The sequence below is a fragment of the Schistocerca gregaria genome, chromosome X, assembly GCF_023897955.1.
Source record: "Schistocerca gregaria isolate iqSchGreg1 chromosome X, iqSchGreg1.2, whole genome shotgun sequence".
Lineage (NCBI taxonomy): Eukaryota > Metazoa > Arthropoda > Insecta > Orthoptera > Acrididae > Schistocerca > Schistocerca gregaria.
Genome location: NC_064931.1, coordinates 492,978,148 through 493,001,247, shown reverse-complemented (window position 1 = coordinate 493,001,247; position 23,100 = coordinate 492,978,148). Strand labels below are relative to the sequence as shown.

The 23,100-nt window shown below is 42.3% G+C and overlaps 1 protein-coding gene across 1 annotated transcript in view; it reads right to left on the bottom strand.

Moving 5' to 3' along the window:
* The window catches only part of LOC126298468 (dedicator of cytokinesis protein 7), a 241,019-nt gene that overhangs the window by 44,078 nt on the left and 173,841 nt on the right, over positions 1-23,100 (bottom strand). The window contains exons 29-32 of the mRNA XM_049989801.1: positions 22,200-22,352; positions 11,896-12,054; positions 1,123-1,299; positions 35-295 (exon numbers count right to left, since the gene is read on the bottom strand). Of these exons, the coding sequence (XP_049845758.1) occupies positions 35-295; positions 1,123-1,299; positions 11,896-12,054; positions 22,200-22,352 (750 nt within the window). The remainder of the gene's footprint in view (positions 1-34; positions 296-1,122; positions 1,300-11,895; positions 12,055-22,199; positions 22,353-23,100) is intronic.

Genomic DNA, 23,100 nt, shown 5'->3' with positions numbered 1-23,100 from the left:
ATTACATACATCATATACAACACATATACTGTACCGTATGAAATGAGTTTGCAGCATGTTCTAACAACCCAACTAGTCCACTTTCAGTAAAATCTTTCCCAAGACATACACCTTCTTCCTCTGGACTCAATACATCATCTGAGACAGCACTCTCTTCCAGTACATTGGGTGTTATTCCTTCTAATCCTACAGCACCCGGTGGCAAGTGTGGCAAATCCTCAAGCATATGAAGATATTCTGATACCAGTGCAGCACTGTGCACAAGGCACATTGCTGCCTCTGTGTGGTTATTGCGCTGAACAGAACAGTACATTTGCATTAGATCAAAATAATGTTGTTATAAAAATTTTACAAATCATATATATACTACACTAAGTTCAGAGAAACTGACAAGGGAATTATGATAGACTGATTAAGGAAAATGTAAGAGTTTTTAACAAAGAAATTGGAGCTTAACAACTGCTACATGCTATACAATTCGTATATTATCTCTTATCTCCCATAAGAACATAACGTGGCTTTGAGGTGTGATCTGTGGTTGCCTAGACAGGATCTAAGCTGCAATAGCATATATTGAATTCCTGATTTTATCATTCTGCTATGGCTATTGCTACTGGGAAAATAATTCCAAGTACCATAAACATAATAAATGTTTATGTTGATCAGAGAAGGAAAATGGATGAGGCTGACAAGGGGAAAATGGGCTGACTCAATTTTATCCTAAGCACTTATGTGAAGTAATCTGACTTAGAAATAATTATTACAACACTGGTGTATTAATAGAAATTCTAGGATAGAAACAATAAATTACAGTGCGTTTTGCAATCATTCATATACTGTGTGGGTGTGTGTGTGTGTTATTAAAACAATAATACCTAATAAAAATCTGTGAATAGACAACAATTTACTCTCAAGTTAAAGTACACAACGACAGAGAGGCACACAAAAAGGAGCAATGACTACTTCCTCAGATTCTTTAAAATCTTGTTCTGCTTTCAACTCTTAACAAAACAGAGCTCAAATGTCAAAGCAAACCATTTTTTTCCTAATATTTATGTGCTCATGTGCCATATTGTATTCCACAAATAAGGTATGTATATAATCCTATAGTCCAGAACTCACCTCCATGTGTTTTTGAGCCATGTTTGCAAGCCAAGTAAGCCGCAAATCTGGTGAATTTTGGTATCCTTTTGCTATACGGTACATCAAATCCAACAACATCTCTGGATCTTCTTGAAATTCTTTCATTTTTACAGTATCAGAGAGAATCATGTGTAGATTGAAAATAAGATCCTTAACCTGAAAACAAATTGTTGTATCAGTTCTAGACTTCAGAACTTATAACATATCTGGATAGACAGCTGAAACAAGTGCATTCTGCTACTTAGTGAAAGTAAAGTGATCACAATTCTGATATGTTAATCAAGGTGCAAAACTTCACTGGAACTGAAGTTTTCACAACCCACTATGCTACACAGAAGACACTCATGTTGAAGAGTGTAAACTACGGCTCATAGAAGTAAAGAACACTTAAAACTCCTTCAGTATCCATCATAATTACACCTGCTTGATACTTAACACGAAGGAAGCATTTGCCAAAATGAGTTGTAAAACGTGCATGTACCATCTGATTCTTAGACTGTTATATTCAAAATTAATGTGGCAGTTGTAGATGGCGGCTGTTTTCAACTGTGGTTGCATCAAACACCATTAAAGATAGGGCCTCAATTACTCATTCACAAGTCTACTAACTTCAGCAACCAACTGCATGGTTGCCGTTACTGAATGCTTTTTCCGGTGCCTTGCTCATTGTTTTCCAGTCTTATTTTCAAAAGATTGAAGGGACGAATTATTGTCCATCATTGAGTTCAATTATGATTCCAGAAGGGATTGGCGATCCCTATGACCATGGGTCAGTTCTGCTTTTGCAGAAACACAGAAGGCAGGTATAGATTGGCTGCCCTGCAAAAGAGATGTGGTGCTTGTTTTCCTGCACTGTTCCTCTCCCCTCTGGCAGCCTTAATTCTTGTTTGCTTGCAGCATTCCAAAACACAGTCCCACATGCCTACTGCATTCTTCAATTTGTCAATACCATTCTGTACACCACTACAGTGTGTTCAGGAGTGGAACTCACCACTCCAGAACCACATTCCACTTTGGGCGAAGTGATCATCCAAACACTTTTAATGAAGTAGACTTCCTCTGTGATAATGGGTGAGGAAGACAGCACACTGACATCTTCTACATCTCTTGTCCAGGTACACATACTTCCACATTAACTTTTGCATCATATTACGTATTACCTTAACACACATTTTTAGAGTTTACAAGGAGATATTACCTCAGTTTGTGTTTGAAGATAAATTTATTATGCATTAAATTCTTTGCATCACTGGGTAGACAGTCAAAGATTTTTATGACTCAATATCTCACTACTTTCCATACCAGACTACGGGTAAGTGATGGATAAGGTAAATCATTTCTCCTTCTCGTGTTGTATTTATCAATGTTACTGATGTTTTCAGGCTGTGACTGATTGTTGACAATTAACTTCATAAGGGAGCAAATTAAAGTAGTTTTCAGTATGCACAACAGTTTAAAGAGCTGTCTACAAGAGATTCTTGAGTGGATACAACATATTATCTTTATTACACACTTATGTGCAACAAACACTTTCTTCCTCAATGACAAGTTATCCCTAAATATGATGCCACTATACATTAGTGAATGAAACTGGAAAAGCCACCCAATTTTTGAAATTTTCATCTCCAAAATTTGATGTTATTCATAATGAAGTAGTTGGAGAGCTTAGACACTGAAGATGATCTGTAACATGTGACTTAAAGTTCAGGTTCTTATCACTATAAACACCTAAGAATTTAGAATACTCTATTTCATTCACTGATTCATCCTTGAGCATTATTCTAAAGGCATTGTCATGATTGTGCAGCATTCAATGACAATACATTTGCAGATAACCAGTTATTAATATTCACAAAAAAATCATTTTATTTTTGTGTATTGTAGTTATTCCATTAGGTTTGATTACAATACCTGAATTATCAGCAAAGATAACATGGATGTATGATGGAAGATTATTTATATATAACAAGAACAGGAGTAGACACAATATTAATTCCTGTTGTACACCTGTGGTGTTTATTCCCCATTCTGAAGATGCTGTTTCATTGTGTGGACCCCAAGTTTCTTAATGCATTATTCGGCATCCATTTAGTTACACAGGATGAAAATCAGTTGCCAACAACACCTCCGATACCACTAAATTTGAGATTGAAGAAAATACTGTGAACTACACAAGCAAATTTTTTGACAAGTCACAGAAAATAACAGTAGGCAATATTTTGTCATTCGGAATTTCTACTATCTTATTTTTGAATTGAAAACTGGCAATTTTTACAGAGAGACCCTTTTGAAATCCAAACTGTGACTGTCTAAATGGGTCATTTTGAGAGAGTTGTATTATGGCTTTTGCATACATAAGTTTCAATACCATCAGGAATAGTGAAATTGGTCAGTAATTTTAAATATCTGCCTTACTATCTTTCTTGTAAAAGGGTTTGACTATAGCACATTTCATCCTGTGATAGTGATGTGTTGCATATGAGACTGCATACATTGCATATATGTCAACAACAGGATTTTAGTACTTTACTTGAGATACTATCAACTCTGTGGGAGTTTCAGGTTTTGATGGGATTAATTACATTCTTAAATTCTATGACAGAGCTTGGAATAATTGTAAAGCTTCCATTCACTCCCTTATGGACCAGTCTGGTGTGGCAGTTGAAGACAGCAAAATGAAAGCCAAAGTTTTAAATTTAATGTTCAAGAAATCGTCCACACTGAAGAACTGTGTAAACATACCATTAGCTGAACATTGGATAAACTACTGTATGGACAACACAGTAATAAGCATGCATGGCCTAGAGAAACAACTGAAAGATTTGAAAGCAAATAAACCACAAGGTCCAAATGGAATCCCAATTCAGTTTTACAATGAGTACTCTATGGCACTGGCCCCATAGTGTATTGTTGTTGTTGTTGTTGTTGTTGTTGTTGTTGTCTTCAATCCTGAGACTGGTTTGATGCGGCTCTCCATGCTACTCTATCCTGTGCAAGCTTCTTCATCTCCCAGTACCTACTGCGGCCTACATCCTTCTGAATCTGCTTAGTGTATTCATATCTTGGTCTCCCTCTATGATTTTTACCCTCCACGCTGCCCTCCAGTACTAAATTTGTGATACCTTGATGCCTCAGAACATGTCCTACCAACCGATCCCTTCTTCTAGTCAAGTTGTGCCACAAACTCCTCTTCTCCCCAATTCTATTCAATACCTCCTCATTAGTTATGTTATCTACCCATCTAATCTTCAGCATTCTTCTGTAGCACCACATTTCAAAAGCTTCTATTCACTTCTTGTCTAAACTATTTATCATCATGTTTCACTTCCATACATGGCTACACTCCATACAAATACTTTCAGAAATGACTTTTTGACACTTATATCAATACTCGATGTTAACAAATTTCTTTTCTTCAGAAACACTTTCCTTGCCATTGCCAGTCTACATTTTATATCCTCTCTACTTCGACCATCATCAGTTATTTTGCTCCCCAAGTAGCGAAATTCCTTTACTACTTTAAGTGTCTCATTTCCTAATCTAATTCCCTCAGCATCACCCGACTTAATTCGACTACATTCCATTATCCTCATTTTGCTTTTGTTGATGTTCATCTTATACCCTCCTTTCAAGACACTGTCCATTCCGCTCAACTGCTCTTCCAAGTCCTTTGCTGTCTCTGACAGAATTACAATGTCATCGGCAAACCTCAAAGTTTTTATTTCTTCTTCATGGATTTTAATACCTACTCTAAACTTTTCATAGTGTATAAGAATGGTAAAAGATCAAACCCACAAATTACAGATCAATATCCCTAACTTCAGATTGCTGCAGAATCCTTGAACATATTCTCAGTTTGAATATATTAAACTTTCTTGAGACTGAGAAGCTTATGTTCACAAATCAGAGTGGTTCTAGAAAGCATTGCTAGTGCAAAACTCAGCTTGCCCTTTTAACATACGATATACTGAGAACTATGGATGAAGGGCAACAAACAGATTTCACATTTCTAGATTTCCAAAAAGCAGTTGACATGGTGCCCAATTGCTGGCTGTTAATAAAGGTACAACATATGGGATAAGTTCACAGATTTGTGAGTGGCTCAAAAACTACTTCAGTAATAGAACCAGTATGTCGTCCTCAACAGCAAGTGTTCATCAGAAACAAGGGTATTCTCAGGAGTGCCCCAGGGAAGAGTGATATGATCACTGTTGTTCTCTACATACATAAATGCTATGGCAGAGAGGGTGGGCAGGAATCTGCGGTTGTTTGCTGATGATGCTGTGGTGTACAGTAAGCTGTCAAAGTTGAGTGACTGTAGGAAGATACAAGACAACATTTCTAGTTTGTGTGATGAATGGCAGCTAGCTCTAAAGGTGGAAAAATGTAAATTAATATGGACGTGTATGAAGAGGCAAGCTGTAATGTTTAGATACAGTATTACTGGTGTCCTGTTTGACATAGTGAAGTCATTTAAATATCTGGGCATAGCGCTGAAAAATGATATGAAATGAAAAGAGCATGTGAATTGTGGTAGGGAAGGCAAATGGTCGACTTCAGTTTATTGGGAGAATTTCAGGAAAGAGTGGTTCACCTGTAAAAGAGACCGTATATAGGACACTGGTGTGGCCTATTCTTGAATACTGCTTGAGTATTTGGGATCTGTACCAGGTGAGATTGAAGGATGACATCGAAGAAATTCACAGGCAGGCTGCTAGATTTGTTACCAGTAGGCTCAGACAACACACGAGTGCTACACAGATGCTTTGGGTACCCAAATGGGAATCTCTGGAGGGAAGATGATGTTCTTTTTGAGAAACATTACTGAGGAGTATATCTGATATAATTACATTTTCTTCAAGATATTTGAGTCTCACCTTTATCTACAATAATGATGGAAGCTGAAGGAATGCATTAAAATCTCTGCCATGGCTGGGACTTGAACCTGCAAGGAAACCCAGGTTCAAGTCCAAGCCATTACACAAATTTTAATTAATTTCTTCAGCTTCCATCACTATTGAGAAAATTTAAAGAAGCTAACTGCCACACAGTTCTACTGTTGCCAACATACATAGCGCATAAGGATAATGAAGAACAGATATGAGAAATTAGGGCTCACATGGAGGCATATAGTCAGTTGTTTTCCCCCGGTCTATTTCCGAGTGGAACAGGAAAGGAAATGGTGGTTGTTGGGATGTTTAAGGGGGACTAAACAGCTAAGGTCATCAGTCCCCCAGAAAGGAAATGACTAGTAGTGGTACAGGGTACTCGCCGCCATGCACTGTATGGTGTGACTTGTGGAATATCTATGCAGATGTCATTAGCTAATATGTATGGGGCATTGTTTCTTGCATGTATTCTACCACTTCATCTCTTGAACTGTTCAGATCAGGCTTCTGAACTACTTTAAGTAAGTGATTGTTAAATATATTGGCTACCTGACTTATTTATTACTTGTCTGTTTTCTTTAATAACAAAGTCCTTACAATCCCTTATCTGATTTCCTAAATTCTCTTTTAACTGCTGTCTATACACATTTAATTTTGTTATATGAATTGTTGACTTCAGAAATGTAGTAGCACCACCTTACATCACTATGAAAACCGAATAGCAGCCACAACATTACAGTCAATCCCTGTTGCATCATTACCCAAAGGCACTTGAAATGAGAAGCCTCCTCTGATGAGACCATGCCAGAATCCTGCAAATGAGTATGCTCAGGGCCAGTCTGAGTCAGTTATGATGTGACCTAGTAAGTGTGCTGTCAGTTTGGCTAAGGCATTTATATTGTGGACTATAATTGTCATAGGCAGAACTTTGATGCAGTGTAATAAGGTGAAAGTGTAGGTCTTCAACAATGGGATACAACTACACTACTTTCAGGTGCAGTACGAGTCCTCTGAGGTTTACTCTGAATGCCGATTTCCTTGTACGATGTTCCTTGGGGTCTTCCAGATAGTGAGTAGATTGGGCTACACCAACTTTTGTTGCTATTTTCTTACTTGAATAGCCCTCCTGATGCAGAGCTACAATTTCAATTCCAACTCATTACTTGCGCACACTAAGGTGGTGATTCCTGTACGAGTGGATGGGCAAATATCGATTAGGTACATTATGGACAGATTGTGGACAGTTGGGAATGTGGGTCTCACAGGAAGCGTGCAAGGGATAAGTCCCTTCAGTTGCGCTACTCGTGTGTTCTTGGTGGCTCAGATGGATAGAGCGTCTGCCATGTAAAGCAGAAGATCTCGGGTTTGAGTGGGCACACATTTTCAGGTGCCCCATCGAGGTATATCAACAACACCTGTCATCAGCTGAGGATTTCAATTAATTATCATTCATAACAGAAGTGTTTATTTTTATCTCCTCTAGCAACCTTATGGAACTGTATAAATATTTTTTTTTTTTTTTTTTACGCGCACTGTTTTGTAAGCTATCTGTGACAGGTGGAATTTTGATATGGAGTGGACTCGACTTCGCTGTGGAAGACAGGATTAAGACAGCTTGTATTGTTTCCTGTGTATCTCTCCACTATATTACATTCTCCTCGTGAATGAACTGGAGAAAGCCCGTGTGTGTGTGTGTGTGTGTGTGTAGAGCTTTTAATTTGTTTGATCACTTTCCTTAAGACAGCACAATATTTATTGAAATATGTTATCAGCCCTACATCTCTGTTTGTCCTAACCACTACAAACAATTTTCTTTTCTTGCACATGATAGTTTGATTTCTTTTGTAATCCAGGGGCTATTCTAACGTCTTATTATAACCCCATTTTATTGTTTTCTTCGGAACCCTGTAGTTCGATAGCACCAAAAAATCATTTCTGTAAATGGAAACTGAAGTGAGAGTGCAATAAATAATTTTCTTATACTGTTATTCAGTTAGTCTCAGAGTGTAGGTTTCCTGTGGTATTTCATTCCAAATTCATCGTCGTCATAATCATCATCATCAAACTATGGCACATAAAATGGAATGAATACTTTTCACATAATCAATAATTCCTTTTTCCATGATCTTGCAGAAGCAGGAACACTGTATCAGAGCCATTGTACACAATCTTGCTAATGATAAGTTGATGGTACTAAGTTTTTCCATTACTGTACATTTTATCATGCTTTCTACCACAAGTGAGCCTCTTTGAAGCAGTGCAGCACATGTTATATGATTGTTACAGATGATATTGAAGTGCACATTCTTCATTTCATTTTGATCCTCAAATTTTAACCACTCTACATCTTTTCAAACAAATTCTCATACAGCAAGGTGGCTGATTTTTACCTGTTACACATAGAATGAGAATTTCATAATGTATTTAGATTTCAAACTTGATTTAAGGGCTTCTTGGAAATCACTTTTCTTTTTTTTTCCAAACGGGAGAGTATTCTTATATGCCGGGTGGTTATAATTAAACTTTCCCTATTTAACACATTATATCACGGAAACTAATTACCGTGTGAGTACTAGAATTGGTAGCATTAATGTTCACACTATGGGGTGCATGATTTCCATGTGTCACATTGCCCACCGTCCAGTTCCAACTATGGCCACCAGGTGTCATGATCAGTCATCGTGATTCATAGTATCACACACCTGACGAGTTGCAGTGCACATAGACCTGTGGTCTAGGGGTAGCGTCTTTGATTCATAATCAAAACGCATTCGGTCCCGGGTTCGAATCCCGCTGCTGCTTAAACATTGATTTATAATCAACATTGGCGACCGAAGAATTCCGGCATAAGAAGTAATCCCTCATTCTGCAAACGGCCTTGTCAAAGAGAGCGAAGGAGCGGACAGAAGCCGAGCGGTCTAAGGCGCTGCAGTCATGGACTGAGCGGCTGATCCCAGCGGAGGTACGAGTCCTCCCTCGGGCATGGGTGTGTGTGTTTGTCCTTAGGATAATTTAGGTTAAGTAGTGTGTAAGCTTAGGGTCTGATGACCTTAGCAGCTAAGTCCCATAAGATTTCACACACATTTGAACATTTCCCACAGGGTTCGGTCTTAGGTCCTTTACTGTTCTTGATATACATTAATGACTTACCATTCCACATTGATGAAGATGCAAAGTTAGTTCTTTTTGCTGATGATACAAGTATAGTAATAACATCCAAAAACCAAGAACTAAGTGATGTAATTGTAAATGATGTTTTTCACAAAATTATTAAGTGGTTCTCAGCAAACGGACTCTCTTTAAATTTTGATAAAACACGGTATATACAGTTCCGTACAGTAAATGGCAAAACTCCAGTAATAAATATAGAATTTGAACAGAAGTCTGTAGCTAAGGTAGAATTTTCAAAATTTTTAGGTGTGTCCATTGATGATAGGTTAAACTGGAAGCAACACATTGATGGTCTGCTGAAACGTCTGAGTTCAGCTACGTATGCTATTAGGGTTATTGCAAATTTTGGTGATAAGAATCTCAGTAAATTAGCTTACTATGCCTACTTTCATTCACTGCTTTCGTATGGCATCATATTCTGGGGTAATTCATCGTTGAGTAGAAAAGTATTCATTGCACAAAAACGTGTAATCAGAATAATTGCTGGAGCCCACCCACGGTCATCCTGCAGACATCTATTTAAGGATCTAGGGATCCTCACAGTAACCTCACAGTATATATATTCCCTTATGAAATTTGTTGATAATAATCCAACCCAATTCAAAAGTAATAGCAGTGTGCATACCTATAACACCAGGAGAAAGGATGATCTTCACTATGCAGGGTTAAATCTGACTTTGGCACAGAAAGGGGTAAATTATGCTGCCACAAAAGTCTTTGGGCACCTACCAAACAGCATCAAAAGCCTGACAGATAGCCAACTAACATTTAAAAATAAATTAAAAGAATTTCTAGATGACAACTCCTTCTACTCATTGGCTGAATTTTTAGATATAAAGTAAAAAAAAAAAAAAAAAAAAAAAAAAAAAAAAAAAACAACTTAATCATTAGTGTCATGCAATATTTTGTGTAATGTAATTTCTTGTACAGACATCTTTTATTAACCTGACACGTTCCACATCATTACGAAGTGTCGTATTCATGATCTATGGAACAAGTATTAATCTAATCTAATCTAATCTAATCTAATCTGAGTGTCAACATGAGCTTGGACAAAAGGAGCAGGACATTATTGGTGAAGATCTATTATCAAACCAACAGTAATGCTACAGCTGCACTTTGAGAATATTGCCAGCTGAAAGGATTACAGTATGGTCCTCTTTCTCCACCAGCTGTGCGGAGCATGATGAAGTTTGAATCAACAGAACTGAGCATCGCTCCAGGAAGAGGCTGATGACCGGTTGCACCACAGGTGGTTGATGAAATGCTGATGCTGATGCTATGGCAGACAACACTGTATGCAATTCCCAACTGTCAGGCAGCGTGTGTGTGTGTGTGCGCTGTGTCATGACAGTTGAACATCCCGTGGTCCACTGTATGGAAGGTGCTTCAAACCATTCATTCTCAAATGGTACCCATACAAGATCCATATCATATAGCAGTTTGCACCACAAGATGCACAATGACATATTGACTTTACTCTCCACTTACTCACAAGGACTGAAGTTGACTAGAGCTGGCCCTGAACTATCCTATGGACAAACGGAGCTCATTATTCCCTGACGGGTGAGGTGAACACACAGAATTGCTGAGTGAGGGAAACTTCACCTCCAGTCACTGTGCATAAGTTCCTCTGTATGGTGAACGTGTCACCGTATGGTGTGGCTTCACGGCTATGTTCATCATTGGTCCATTCTTTTTTGAACAGGTTGGCATTCAAGGACCAAAGACATGCAGTGTGACTGACAAGTGTTACTGTGATATGCTTTGGCAGTATGTCATACACACCCTACAAGAGAGAGACGCATCAAACTCAACAATTTTCATGCAAGATGGGGAGCCACTGCACATCACTTGTGAAGTTCACATGCTTCTCTGAAACACATTTGGAAATGATCAGATTACCAACTGATCATTTCCAAATGCGTCGGCAGCATGATCACCTGATCTCACTCCCTGTGATTTCTGGTTGTGGGGCTACCTGAAGGGCATGGGTTACCAGCGGAACATTTACACGTGTGCTGATCTGAAGCGTAGCATATCGAGAGAGGTAGCCAGCATACCTACAGACATGCTTCATCCTCCTGTGCAGAATGCAACCCTGTGCTTTCAGACTCTTCTGGACAGTGATGGGTGCCCTGTTGAGCCCCTTTTTGTAACTGTAATGGTACCTGTATGTAATGGTATGATGTACTGTAGCAGCACATTAAAAGAATTTCAATTGAATTGATTCTACATTATTTCTCTTCCGCATGTCCTTGACATTAATGCTACCAAGTTTGGTATTCATATGGTAATTAGTTCCTGTGTTAAATAGGGAAAGTTTAATTATAATCAGCTGGTATAAAGCTATCAGTTCACTTCCTTTTTAATGTCATAGTTATAAAATTCTTCCTTTTTTGTAAAAATAATTCTGTACTTGAAATTTTTTGACATAATTTTAGCCATTGCAATAAAATACTCTGTGATATACTAAAATCACATTAATAAACATTTATAACAACACATCTAAATTAATGTCTTACTTCCCATTAACCTGTATGAAAATGTAAATTGAAATGCATGGAAGCCGCTGTTATCAAACTACTTACTAGTTATATCAAATAATACAAAAATATACTATAATTGTCCTAAATTTTATCATAAAAGCAAGGAACTTAATACCTTCGATAGCTGCTGTGTCATGACTAACCTGCTCTGGAAAAGTTGTTTCCTGCAATTCAGTGTCTTCTTCTGCATAAACGAGAATTGTCTTCAAAGAGCGCCGCAATGACTCTTCACTAAATGAAGAGCTGGTTCCAACAAGTGAACTGAGAGACATTGTCACCTGCATTTTTACTCTAGCAAAATTCTGGAAAATGAATTTTTCTTTTTTAGTTTAATAAGTCAGTCAGAGATGTGAGAGATTAACTCATAATTCATTGCACATAGATTTATCCCTGAATCTCCAGGAGCACAAAAATGGTGACAGATTCTCATTATTAAAATATTTTAGATTCAATAGTCATTTACAGTGATCAAAACAATTACAACATTGTGTGTGTGTGTGTGTGTGTGTGTGTGTGTGTGTGTGTGGAGAGGGGGGGGGGAGGGGGGGGAGAGGGGCACGTTTGCTTTATGAAGTTGTTAAGTAACTAAACTTTTTAAAAAAAAAAAAAAAAAAAAAAAAAAAAAAAAAAAAAAAAAAAAAAACTTTGTAGGACCATGGTAAAGCATATTTTTAATATAAAATTATGCTAGTAATCAAATTAACTGTTTGCAATTTATCTTACAGCACTGTTTGGTTTCACTTTCTTACTTCATTATTTTTTAATTTATTAGACATACAAGAAGAGGTGGCCAACACAATATGAATTTAACACTTTTCGAACAGCAATCACAGATTATATAATATGGAGGCAAAATTTTAATTTGAGCTGAAACCACACATACATAGGTGTACAATCAGATACTGTAAAGTACACTGAATATAATTGACAAAGGTGTAGTGTAATTCTTATCGGTATAGCTTTACACAAGTTCAAATGGTTCAAATGGCTCTGAGCACTATGGGACTCAACTGCTGTGGTCATTAGTCCCCTAGAACTTAGAACTACTTAAACCTAACTAACCTAAGGACATCACACACATCCATGCCCGAGGCAGGATTCGAATCTGCGACCGTAGCAGTCGCACGGTTCCGGACTGTGCGCCTAGAACCGCGAGACCACCGCGGCTGGCTTTACACAAGTTTTACACAAATTGCGTAGTTCAGAAATAAATGAAATAACTACTTTTACCATGCAGTATGGGCTCAGCATGAGTAGACAAAACTGATTTTCACATGTTTGACTTGGATGCAGTGCGGCTATGGAAAACTTACAAAGGGATATTTTACCATTTCATATTAATAGCAGCCTCCAGTTTTCAAATAGGTGTTGGAGGACAGGCTTAGCTGCATTATTTCTACCATACAAATCCCTTGACACATTTGATAAGCTCTGAATCTGGCAAGCAAGTTGATTATGGTATTTGTGTTATGTACTCTCTCACATTGACCTTGATTTTGTAGCACATTGGGCACCAACTGAGTTCTATGAAGCCAAGCATTATAAAATAAATAAATAAATAAATAATAAATGATCACACATGGCACATTAGAATCAAAGGTCAGAGTATCTCACCCCTAAACTCTTGAGCCAACAAGGAATCATACTGAACAATTTAGAAGTTTTGATCACAACTGTGTATTAATTTTTCATTACTTCTCATTCCAGAAATAAATGCACACACAGTCAAACTTGAAACTGGATTATTGCTGTTTACATAACTCATTGAAATTCTGATGGGCTCTGAGTTAAAGGTAATATTTCTTTCTTGCTATAGTTGGCCCTAATGTTTTCTGAGTACATCCAATTGTTTGATAGATTCTATGTTAGTTGTTGTTGTTGTTGGGAAGTTTAAGGGGGACTAAACAGCTAAGGTCATCAGTCCCCCATTCCAAAAAAACCGGCGAAACAAAATTTACGGAACAGGTAAAACCCCAAGGGGGGAGGAGACGCCCCTCCCCCCAGTCACTGAAAGAACACCAATGTGGCAGCGAACGCTAGAGACAAGAAGAGTACAGACGAACACTGGACAGAAAGAGACGGAAGAAAATAAGAGGGTCGGAGACTGGTTGACTGACCATGGGAACAAAAATTGGGAAAGAGTCAACCACCCGAATACACACATTAAAATCTGCGACCAATGGGACACTCGAGGACAAGATACACAGAAAGGGAAAGGGACAGGTCCCCCCTAAATGGAACCATAAAAAGGACTACCGCGGACAAAATTTAAAACGTTGTTAGCCATGGAGGCATCGTCGCATAAAACCAAAGTCAACGTGCCCGGGAGATTAAAAGTCTGCCGGAGGGTGCGCAGGCGGGGACACTCCAACAAAATGTGGGCGACCGTCAACCGGGACCCACACTGACACAGGGGGTTATCCTCCTGACGCAAAAGATGTCCGTGCGTCAGGTAGGTATGGCCGATGCGGAACCGACACAGGATGACAGAGTCCCTGCGAGAAGCCCGCAGGGAGGACTGCCACACATCGGTCGTCTCCTTAACAGCCCGCAGTTTATTCGGAGAAGTCAGGCTACGCCACTCGTCACGCCACATCTGAAGCACCTTATGGCGCAACGCCAGCTGCAAATCACGAGCCGGGAGGCCGATCGCCAAAGTGGGGGCGTCGACCGCCCCTTTGGCCAGCCTGTCGACACGTTCATTCCCCGGGATGCCAACGTGACCTGGCGTCCAAACAAAGACCACCGAACGACCAGAGCGGGTAATGGCAAAAACAGACTCCTGAATAAAGGATACCAGAGGAGAAGAGGTATAGCAGCGGTCGATAGCCTGGAGGCTGCTCAGGGAGTCACTGCAGATGATGATGGACGTACCTGAGCAGGAACGCATATGCTCAAGAGCGCGCAATATGGCCACCAGCTCTGCAGTAAAAATACTGCAGCCAGCCGGCAAGTAGCGCTGTTCAACATGGGCAGCGTGAGCAAAAGCGTAGGCAGGACGACCATCCACCAGGGAACCATCAGTGTAGACAGGCTCATAGCCTGAAAATGAGGCGACGAGCGCAAGAAAACGGTGACGGAGGGCCACATGCGGAACCGAGTCCTTGGGTTCCCGTGCCAAGTCCAGGCGGACAGACGGACGGGTCATACACCAGGGAGGCGTGGGTGCACAGGCCCGGAAGGGCGGCAGAAGAGGGAACGACCCCAGTTCAGACAGCAGAGACTGGACGCGGACAGCAATGGAAAGCCCAGACCTAGGTCGCCGGTCGGGCAGAGGGAGAACCCTGGCAGGGAAAAGCAGGCGATGATTGGGATGGCCCGGTGAGCAATGCACGTGGACAGCATAGTCGGCGAGCAGTCGGTGGCGGCGAATCCGCAGCGGGGGAACCCCGGCCTCCACCAGCAGACTATGCACGGGGCTTGTACGGAAAGCGCCAGTTGCAAGCCGAACCCCACAGTGGTGTATGGGGTCCAACAACGTCAACACTGAGGGCGATGCAGACCCATAGGCCAGGCTCCCATAATCAAGCCTGGACTGCACAAGGGCTCTGTACAATCGCAACAGCATGCTGCGATCTGCACCCCAAGACGCATGGCTCAGGCAGCGGAGGGCGTTGAGGTGCTGCCAGCACTTTTGCTTCAGCTGAGTAATATGAGGAACCCACGTGAGCCGGGCATCAAAGACGAGTCCTAAGAAGCGTCTAGTGTCCACCACTTCAAGTAGTTGACCGTCGAGGTAAAGTTCCGGATGAGGGTGGACCGTCCGACGCCTGCAGAAGTGCATAACTCGAGTCTTGGCCGTAGAGAACTGAAATCCATGAGTCAGAGCCCATGAGGCCGCCTTGTGAACGGCTGCTTGCAGCCTGCGTTCGGCGACTCCCGTAGTCGTTGAGCTAAATGAGATGCAGAAGTCGTCGGCATACAAAGAAGGAGACACCGACGACCCCACGGCTGCAGCCAGACCATTAATGGCCACTAGAAATAAGGAAACGCTCAACGCCGAGCCCTGCGGGACCCCATTTTCCTGTATATAAGATGAACTAGAGGCAGCACCGACTTGCACCCGGAAAGAGCGGCGCAATAAGAAGTTTTGAAGAAAAGCAGGGAGCTGACCACGAAGACCCCACTCGCGCAACGTAGCAAGGATGTGATGCCTCCATGTTGTGTCATATGCCTTCCGCAGATCAAAAAATACAGCAACGAGATGCTGACGGCGGGAAAAGGCCGTACGGATAGCAGATTCCAGCCGCACCAAATTGTCCGCAGCAGACCGGCCCTGACGGAAGCCTCCCTGGGATGGAGCGAGGAGACCGCGCGACTCAAGGACCCAACACAAACGCCGCCCCACCATACGTTCGAGCAATTTCCACAAAACGTTGGTTAGTGTAATGGGACGATAGCAGTCCACCGCCAGAGGGTCCGCACCGGGCTTCAAGATGGGAACGATAGCACCCTCTCGCCATTGCGACGGGAACACGCCCTCGCTCCAAATGCGGTTAAAGATGGTAAGGATGTGTCTCTGGCAGTCCCTGGAGAGATGCTTCAGCATCTGCGCGTGGATGCAGTCCGGTCCTGGCGCTGTATCAGGGCAATTGGCGAGGGCAGCGAGGAATTCCCTCTCGCTGAAAGGAGCATTGTATTTTTCAGAATGACGTGTGTGGAACGATAACGGCATCCGCTCGGCGCGCTCCTTTAAAGAGCGAAAGGCAGGAGGGTAAGTTGCAGTCGCAGAGCTCGTAGCGAAGTGCGTGGCAAGGTGGTCAGCAATGGTGGCAGCGTCCATGCAGACAGCGCCGTCCAGGGAGATTCCAGGGACACCCATAGGAGTCTGGTATCCATAAATCCGCCGGATGCGGGACCACACGAGCGACGGGGAGACACGGGAGCCCAAGGATGAAATGTACCTCTCCCAGCATTCCTGCTTACGCCGTGCAATAAGACGACGGGCCAAGGCACGGAGCTTCTTAAAGGCGATGAGGGTCTCCAGAGACGGGTGCCGCTTATGACGCTGGAGAGCCCGCCTACGGTCGCGAATAGCCTCAGCAATCTCCGGCGACCACCAGGGGACAGACTTCCTCCGAGGGAGTCCAGAAGAGCGAGGGATGGCAGTCTCGGCCGCAGAAATAATTGACGAGGTCAAGACACGGACAACCTCGTCAATGTCACCCTGTGGGAGAGAAGCAATGGTGGCAGCGGAAGAAAAAGCCGGCCAGTCAGCCCTGTTGAGAGCCCAGCGGGGCAAGCATCCAGAAGAATGACACTGGGGCAGTGACAAATAGATGGGAAAATGGTCACTACCACACAGATCAGGATGCACTCTCCAGTGAAGGGATGGGACAAGTCCGGGGCTGCAAAGAGAGAGATCGATGGCCGAGAACGAGCCATGGGCCACACTGAAATGCGTGGGAGCACCGGTGTTCAAGAGGCTAAGGTCGAGCTGAGCCAACACATGCTCCACAGTGCGACCGCGGTCATCGGAGACAGTCCCACCCCATAGAGGGTTGTGGGCATTGAAATCGCCCAGAAGCAGCAATGGTGGCGGGAGTTGAGCCAGCAGCGCAGCCAAGACATGTCGGGGGAGTTGCCCATACGGAGGAACGTAAACAGAGCAAACAGTAATAGCCGGCGAGAGCTCAATCCTGACAGCGACTGCCTCTAAAGGCGTCAGAAGGGGTACTGGTGAGCTATAGACAGAGTGGTGAACAAAGAGGCAAACTCCACCTGAAGCTCGTTGACAGTCAGCGCGGTTCTTATAGTATCCCCGATAACCGCGAAGGGCAGGGGTCCGCATTGCTGGAAATCAAGTTTCCTGAAGAGCAATGCACAGAACAGGGGAAACACTCAGAAGCATCCGGAGCTCAGGCAGGTGGCGGAAATAACCGCCGCAATTCCACTGGAGAATGGAAGCAGGAAGGGACTGGGAGGGCGTGAAGGCGACTAAGAGGCAGACGGCGCCGCAGAGTCAACGGCCGCCACTGAGCTAGAGTCAGCTGTGTCCATAGGAGAGGTCCCCGAGGGTTCCGTGAGGGCGAGATCCGCGGCAGAGGCGAGGATCTCCACCGCATCCCCAGAGCCAGAGCTATTGACAGCAGGCGGTACTGAAACTGCCGGAGCGTCCTTCTTCTTGGACACGTTCCGGTCCTTCTTCTCGCGTCTGTCCTTTGGCTTAGAGGGCTGGGAGAGTTTCTCTGAAGGAGCGTCGGAGGCTGACGACGACGCAGAAGCCCTACGACCAGCAGGTGGATGAACCTTCAGCCACTGGCTGACATCCGGCGGGGTAGCAGAAGAAACGGAAGAAGGGAGGGCCCCGAGGGACCCCTTCCGCGAGAGAGGAGCCCGCAGAGACGACGCCGGCGGAGACGACGCCGGCAGAGAAGGGGGAGGGGGAGGGGGAGGGATCGAGCCCCCTGGTTTTGGAGCAGATGTCACTCCTGAAGCATGTGCGGGGGGAGTGACAGAAGGGGGTTTGCCCCCAACTGCTAAGGGGGCAACAGAGGAAGGCTTGCCCCCAGACACGAGGGAGGCAGACAGAGATGGACGGCCCCGAGGGCCAACTGAAGGCGACACAGAGGAGGCGACAACTGCCGCCTGCGAGGGCAACGATAACGTAGCTGCAGCATAAGAAGTTTGAAGAGGGACAGGATGCAACCTTTCAAATTTCAGTTTTGCTTCGCGATAAGTAAGCCGGTCCAGGGTCTTAAATTCCATAATCTTCCGCTCCTTATGAAGAACGGGGCAGTCCGGCGAGCATGGAGAGTGGTGTTCCCCACAGTTGACACAGACAGGCGGAGGCGCACATGGAGAATCGGGATGAGAGGGGCGTCCGCAATCTCGACATGTGGCGCTGGATTGGCAACGGGAGGACATATGCCCAAACTTCCAGCACTGGAAGCACCGCATCGGGGGAGGGACGTATGGCTTGACGTCACAACGGTAAACCATTACCTTGACCTTCTCAGGCAATACAGTACCCTCGAAGGCCAAGATAAAGGCACCGGTGGCCACCCTGTTGGTCTTGGGTCCTCTGTGCACACGACGGACAAAATGCACACCACGTCGTTCCAAGTCAGCTCTCAGCTCGTCATCGGACTGTAACAAGAGGTCGCGATGGTAAATAATCCCCTGGACCATATTTAAGCTACTGTGGGGAGTGACGGAAACAGGGACGTCTCCCAGCTTATCACACAAGAGCAACGCCCGTGACTGGGCTGGGGAGGACGTCTTGAGGAGGATGGACCCATTCCTCATTTTAGACAAACCCGCCACTTCCCCAAACTTATCCTCCAGGTGTTCCACAAAAAACATAGGCTTTGTCGAAAGAAAGGAGTCACCATCAGTCCTGCTGCAGACAAGGTATTGTGGTACATAAGGCTCCTGCTTGGCACTAGATCTGCGTCCCTCCCATGGCGCAGCCAACGAGGGGAACGACTGAGGATCATATTGTGCAGCATCGAATTCAATTTTGCCTCGCTTAGAGACGCTGGTGGCAGTGCGACCACCAGCTTGGTGAGATTTATTGCGCTTCATTGCGCCACATCCGCCCAGATGCCACCTACTCCGAACGAGGGCTCTCCCCAAGGGCGCCACCCAGCCAAAGCAACGGGTACCTGGCCGATATCCCATTGCCCGGAGTCCCCGTGCCCCAGACAAGATGGGCACATACTCCTTGGCATGCATGGGGAGGAAACAGCTCTGGCATCTGTAGTGCGATCCCTGTGTGGTCAGGGGGCTACCACCAAGAGGGTACATGACGACCCCACCACAACGGACTGGCTACCGTGCTGGATTTTAGGTGTTGAAAGGGTCCACAGTTGCTGTGGGCGCTAAGAAGGGGATTGCGCACAAGACGAGGAGGCAACCCAGAAGACATGGGGTGTAAATCCCTCCACACGACAATAGATAGCATGCAAGATGGAGGTGCATGATGGACCAATAGAAAAACACCACGTAAGGCGTCCTTCCCCAAATGGCACGCACTAACAACGGAAATTTTGAAAATGGCAGGTCAAACCCAAGTGGGGACCATCACATAAGGCCGAAACTTTGAAGACTCCTTTTAGTCGCCTCTTACGACAGGCAGGAATACCGCGGGCCTATTCGTACCCCCGAACCCGCAGGGGGGTCTATGTTAGTTAAATTACATTGTGGGACACAGTTATGGCAGTTGCTACCTCACACTGTGACTTCTTAGCTATTATTCTACTAATGGCTCCTAGGTTTCAGTGAATTAAACTACTAAACTATTGCACCATTTTCATTCAAAGCAAAGTGGCTCCCAAAAATGAACACCAATGACTCCTGTATCCCATGTACCTGAGGAATGTCACTTGATTAGCATATTTGTGTGAATATAGGCTGCACCTAAACTCTTGACACAAGGTTATAGTAAAAAGTAAATCTCAAATACAGGACGCACAACTAAATTTACCTCCGACTACTAAGTACTGCTACTATGTACCTGATGCAGACACTAAATTATGTTGGGAACCCTAACATCAACTGAGCTACTTCAAGTTATCAGCTACACATTATGCAAAGGAACATGGACCTCATAAGATTGGGGGGGGGACCCCACTGTTGGTGGTGTGCAAGTGAACAGAAAGTTTTACATAGTTTGAAATGTCAGTGTTCATTCTGAGGACTAAAGTGTAAACATTAAGATGTGGAAAAAGACTTGCTTGATTTTGTAGTTCAAAACAGAAAATGTGGAAATGCCACTACAACTGAAATGATTCAAATTGAAGGGTGCAAAATAGCACGTAAAAGAAACATTTTGCCAATGGAATTTAAAGTTTCTTATTGGCAGGTTCAATCATTTATGCGCAAGGTAATTTATCTGTTTACTTCAGAACTACAATTGTGCAAAAATGGTCTCAAGTTTATGAAAACAGTTGCGTATCATTACAGCATTGCATGGTCTAGCTTTGATGCAAAATTTTTTATTTACAGTCCCATGCAGGTCTTGTTATGCTGAACAGCACTACATCAAATAATGTAGGGGAACATAGTGTGCAATTACATACGTGGGGCACTGAAAAGCAACAGTGCAGTAATTCCTTTTTTCAAGAAAGCTTTAATGGTTTATCAAAGTAACTTGTAATGGTATTCATTTAAAGATACATGCACATGTCATTTTGAAATTGATGACTTATGATCTAAGGGGAAAAAATCTCGATTACAGATCACACCACAAAATTTAGGGAAAAAAGTATGACTTATATTCATGCATATTAATGCAAATATGGTATCTAGTTGGTATACCTAAGCATATTTAACAGCTTTCTCCTCCTCCTATGACCAAATTCAGTGGCTGTATTTCAAACTACTACCGACAGAATATTTGGCCCATATCGTATCAGGATATCCTCAAATTGTTCTGCCTAGTTTACACTGCAGTAACACACCAATTTACAAACACAATTACATGAAATGCTTACATTTACTACTAACATTCCATACAGAATGAGGTCATTAGGGATGGAGCACAAGCTCTGATGGGGGAGGGGTGGGAAAGAAAATCAACCATGTTCAATCCTAGCATTTGCCCTAAGCAATTTAATGAAATCATGTAAAACCTAAATCTAGATAGTGAAACAGGGATTTAAACCATAGTCCTCACAATCACAAGTCCAGTGTTTTACCACTGTGCCACCTTCCTCACTTTGAGTGCACAGGTGATGGAGTGCAGACTGCACCCTTGTTATTACAGAAACCAAACATATCCAGTATGCATGCTCAGTCGACAAGCAGTTTAGTTGTCGTCAGCATTTCCTTACTAGTACAAGTATCAGTGTTTGTTGAAATAAAACCATTCCACTATTACAATAAACATGTCAACAACATGTGCAGCAGAATTTCAACACTGAGTAGTTAGAACTTAATCACATATTCACACAATATGAAATAGGAGTGTTCTAATTTTCATCCATATATTCCTTAATTTCATTGGTAACATTAATTCAGTGGCTTTCATGCTTCCTTAAATGTGAGATGTGGTTCAACGTAACATTCTCAGAGTTAATGCTTAATTCATAGGTAAATTAATAATTCCCGCAATGGCTTGTCTTAGCCTCATGGGGATTGCAACAAACTTCTATTACTAGTGCACTACTTTCAGATCAGCTGGTGCATTTTAACAGTCAAATGAAACATCTACAATTATTTTCATTTCATTTGGTTGTTCCTGTCTTCCTCTGTAGAACGACCTCTTGAGCAATGAATGACCAGAAGTTCTTTCTTTAAAGAAATTGCAGTTATGTATAGGACCACAATACAATTAATGCTAGTTATCTTTTTATTGTATATTTTTCAAATTTTTTCACCTAAATTGTAAACACACACACACACACACACACACACACACACACACACACACACACACAAAACTGACAAGGAAAAATATTTATTTAAAAAACAATGGAAAGAAATATTTAATGACAATACTCACATTTCCTATTTCAAAGTTTTGTCTCATTAAAAGGTAGAGTGATGCAGATGCCTGGGATCGAACACTGCCCATGTTTGAACTGCAATGTTTCAGAAGTTGTAAACAGAGGTCAGCACACTGCTCTGTTTCTTCATCAAATAACAGATTTGGGAACTGAAATGAAAAGTTATTATTACAGGATATTGGTAAGTATCTGCTCATTGCAACTAAGAACACATTGTAGGACTTTCTTTAAGAGAAAAAAAAAAAAAAGAAACATAAGTATATTTGGTGCCCTATCAATATTAGAAAAATTATTGACAGAAAATGCAGAAAATAGATTTATTGAAAATTCTCACTGTTGAACAATGATTGTAAGTAATATGTTTTGAAGATTACAAAGTCTATGTATTTTATTGACACAGTGCAGATTACATTTATATTAGTTATAAACAACACAATTGTATGTGTGGCTGCTAATATAGTGTGATTACACCTACTCACTTTAATTTCTATTTACATGATTTATTTAAAAACTGCTCCCAACAAAAGAGTGATGTGACAATAGGAGGAACGATAATTAAACACATTATTTTCTGATGACGTGGTATTACAGTGTGAAAATGAGAAGGCAATCAAGAGAATTGAGCACCAGCTATGAGGAATATCAAAAGGTGATAAATGTAAAGATTTGTGATACGTTATTGAGACAAGTTAACTTCAGGTACCTACAATGCAAAATAACCAGTAACATGACATGTAATAAAGAAATCAAACAATGGAAAATCCAGGATGGGATGTAATAATATTATGATGGCTAAAGAAATATTTTACATAATGAGTAGTATTTTCTGTGGTCCATTAAATATATAAATAAATAAGGAAAAGATTAGTGAAGTGTTTTGTATTGAAAGTTGCACTT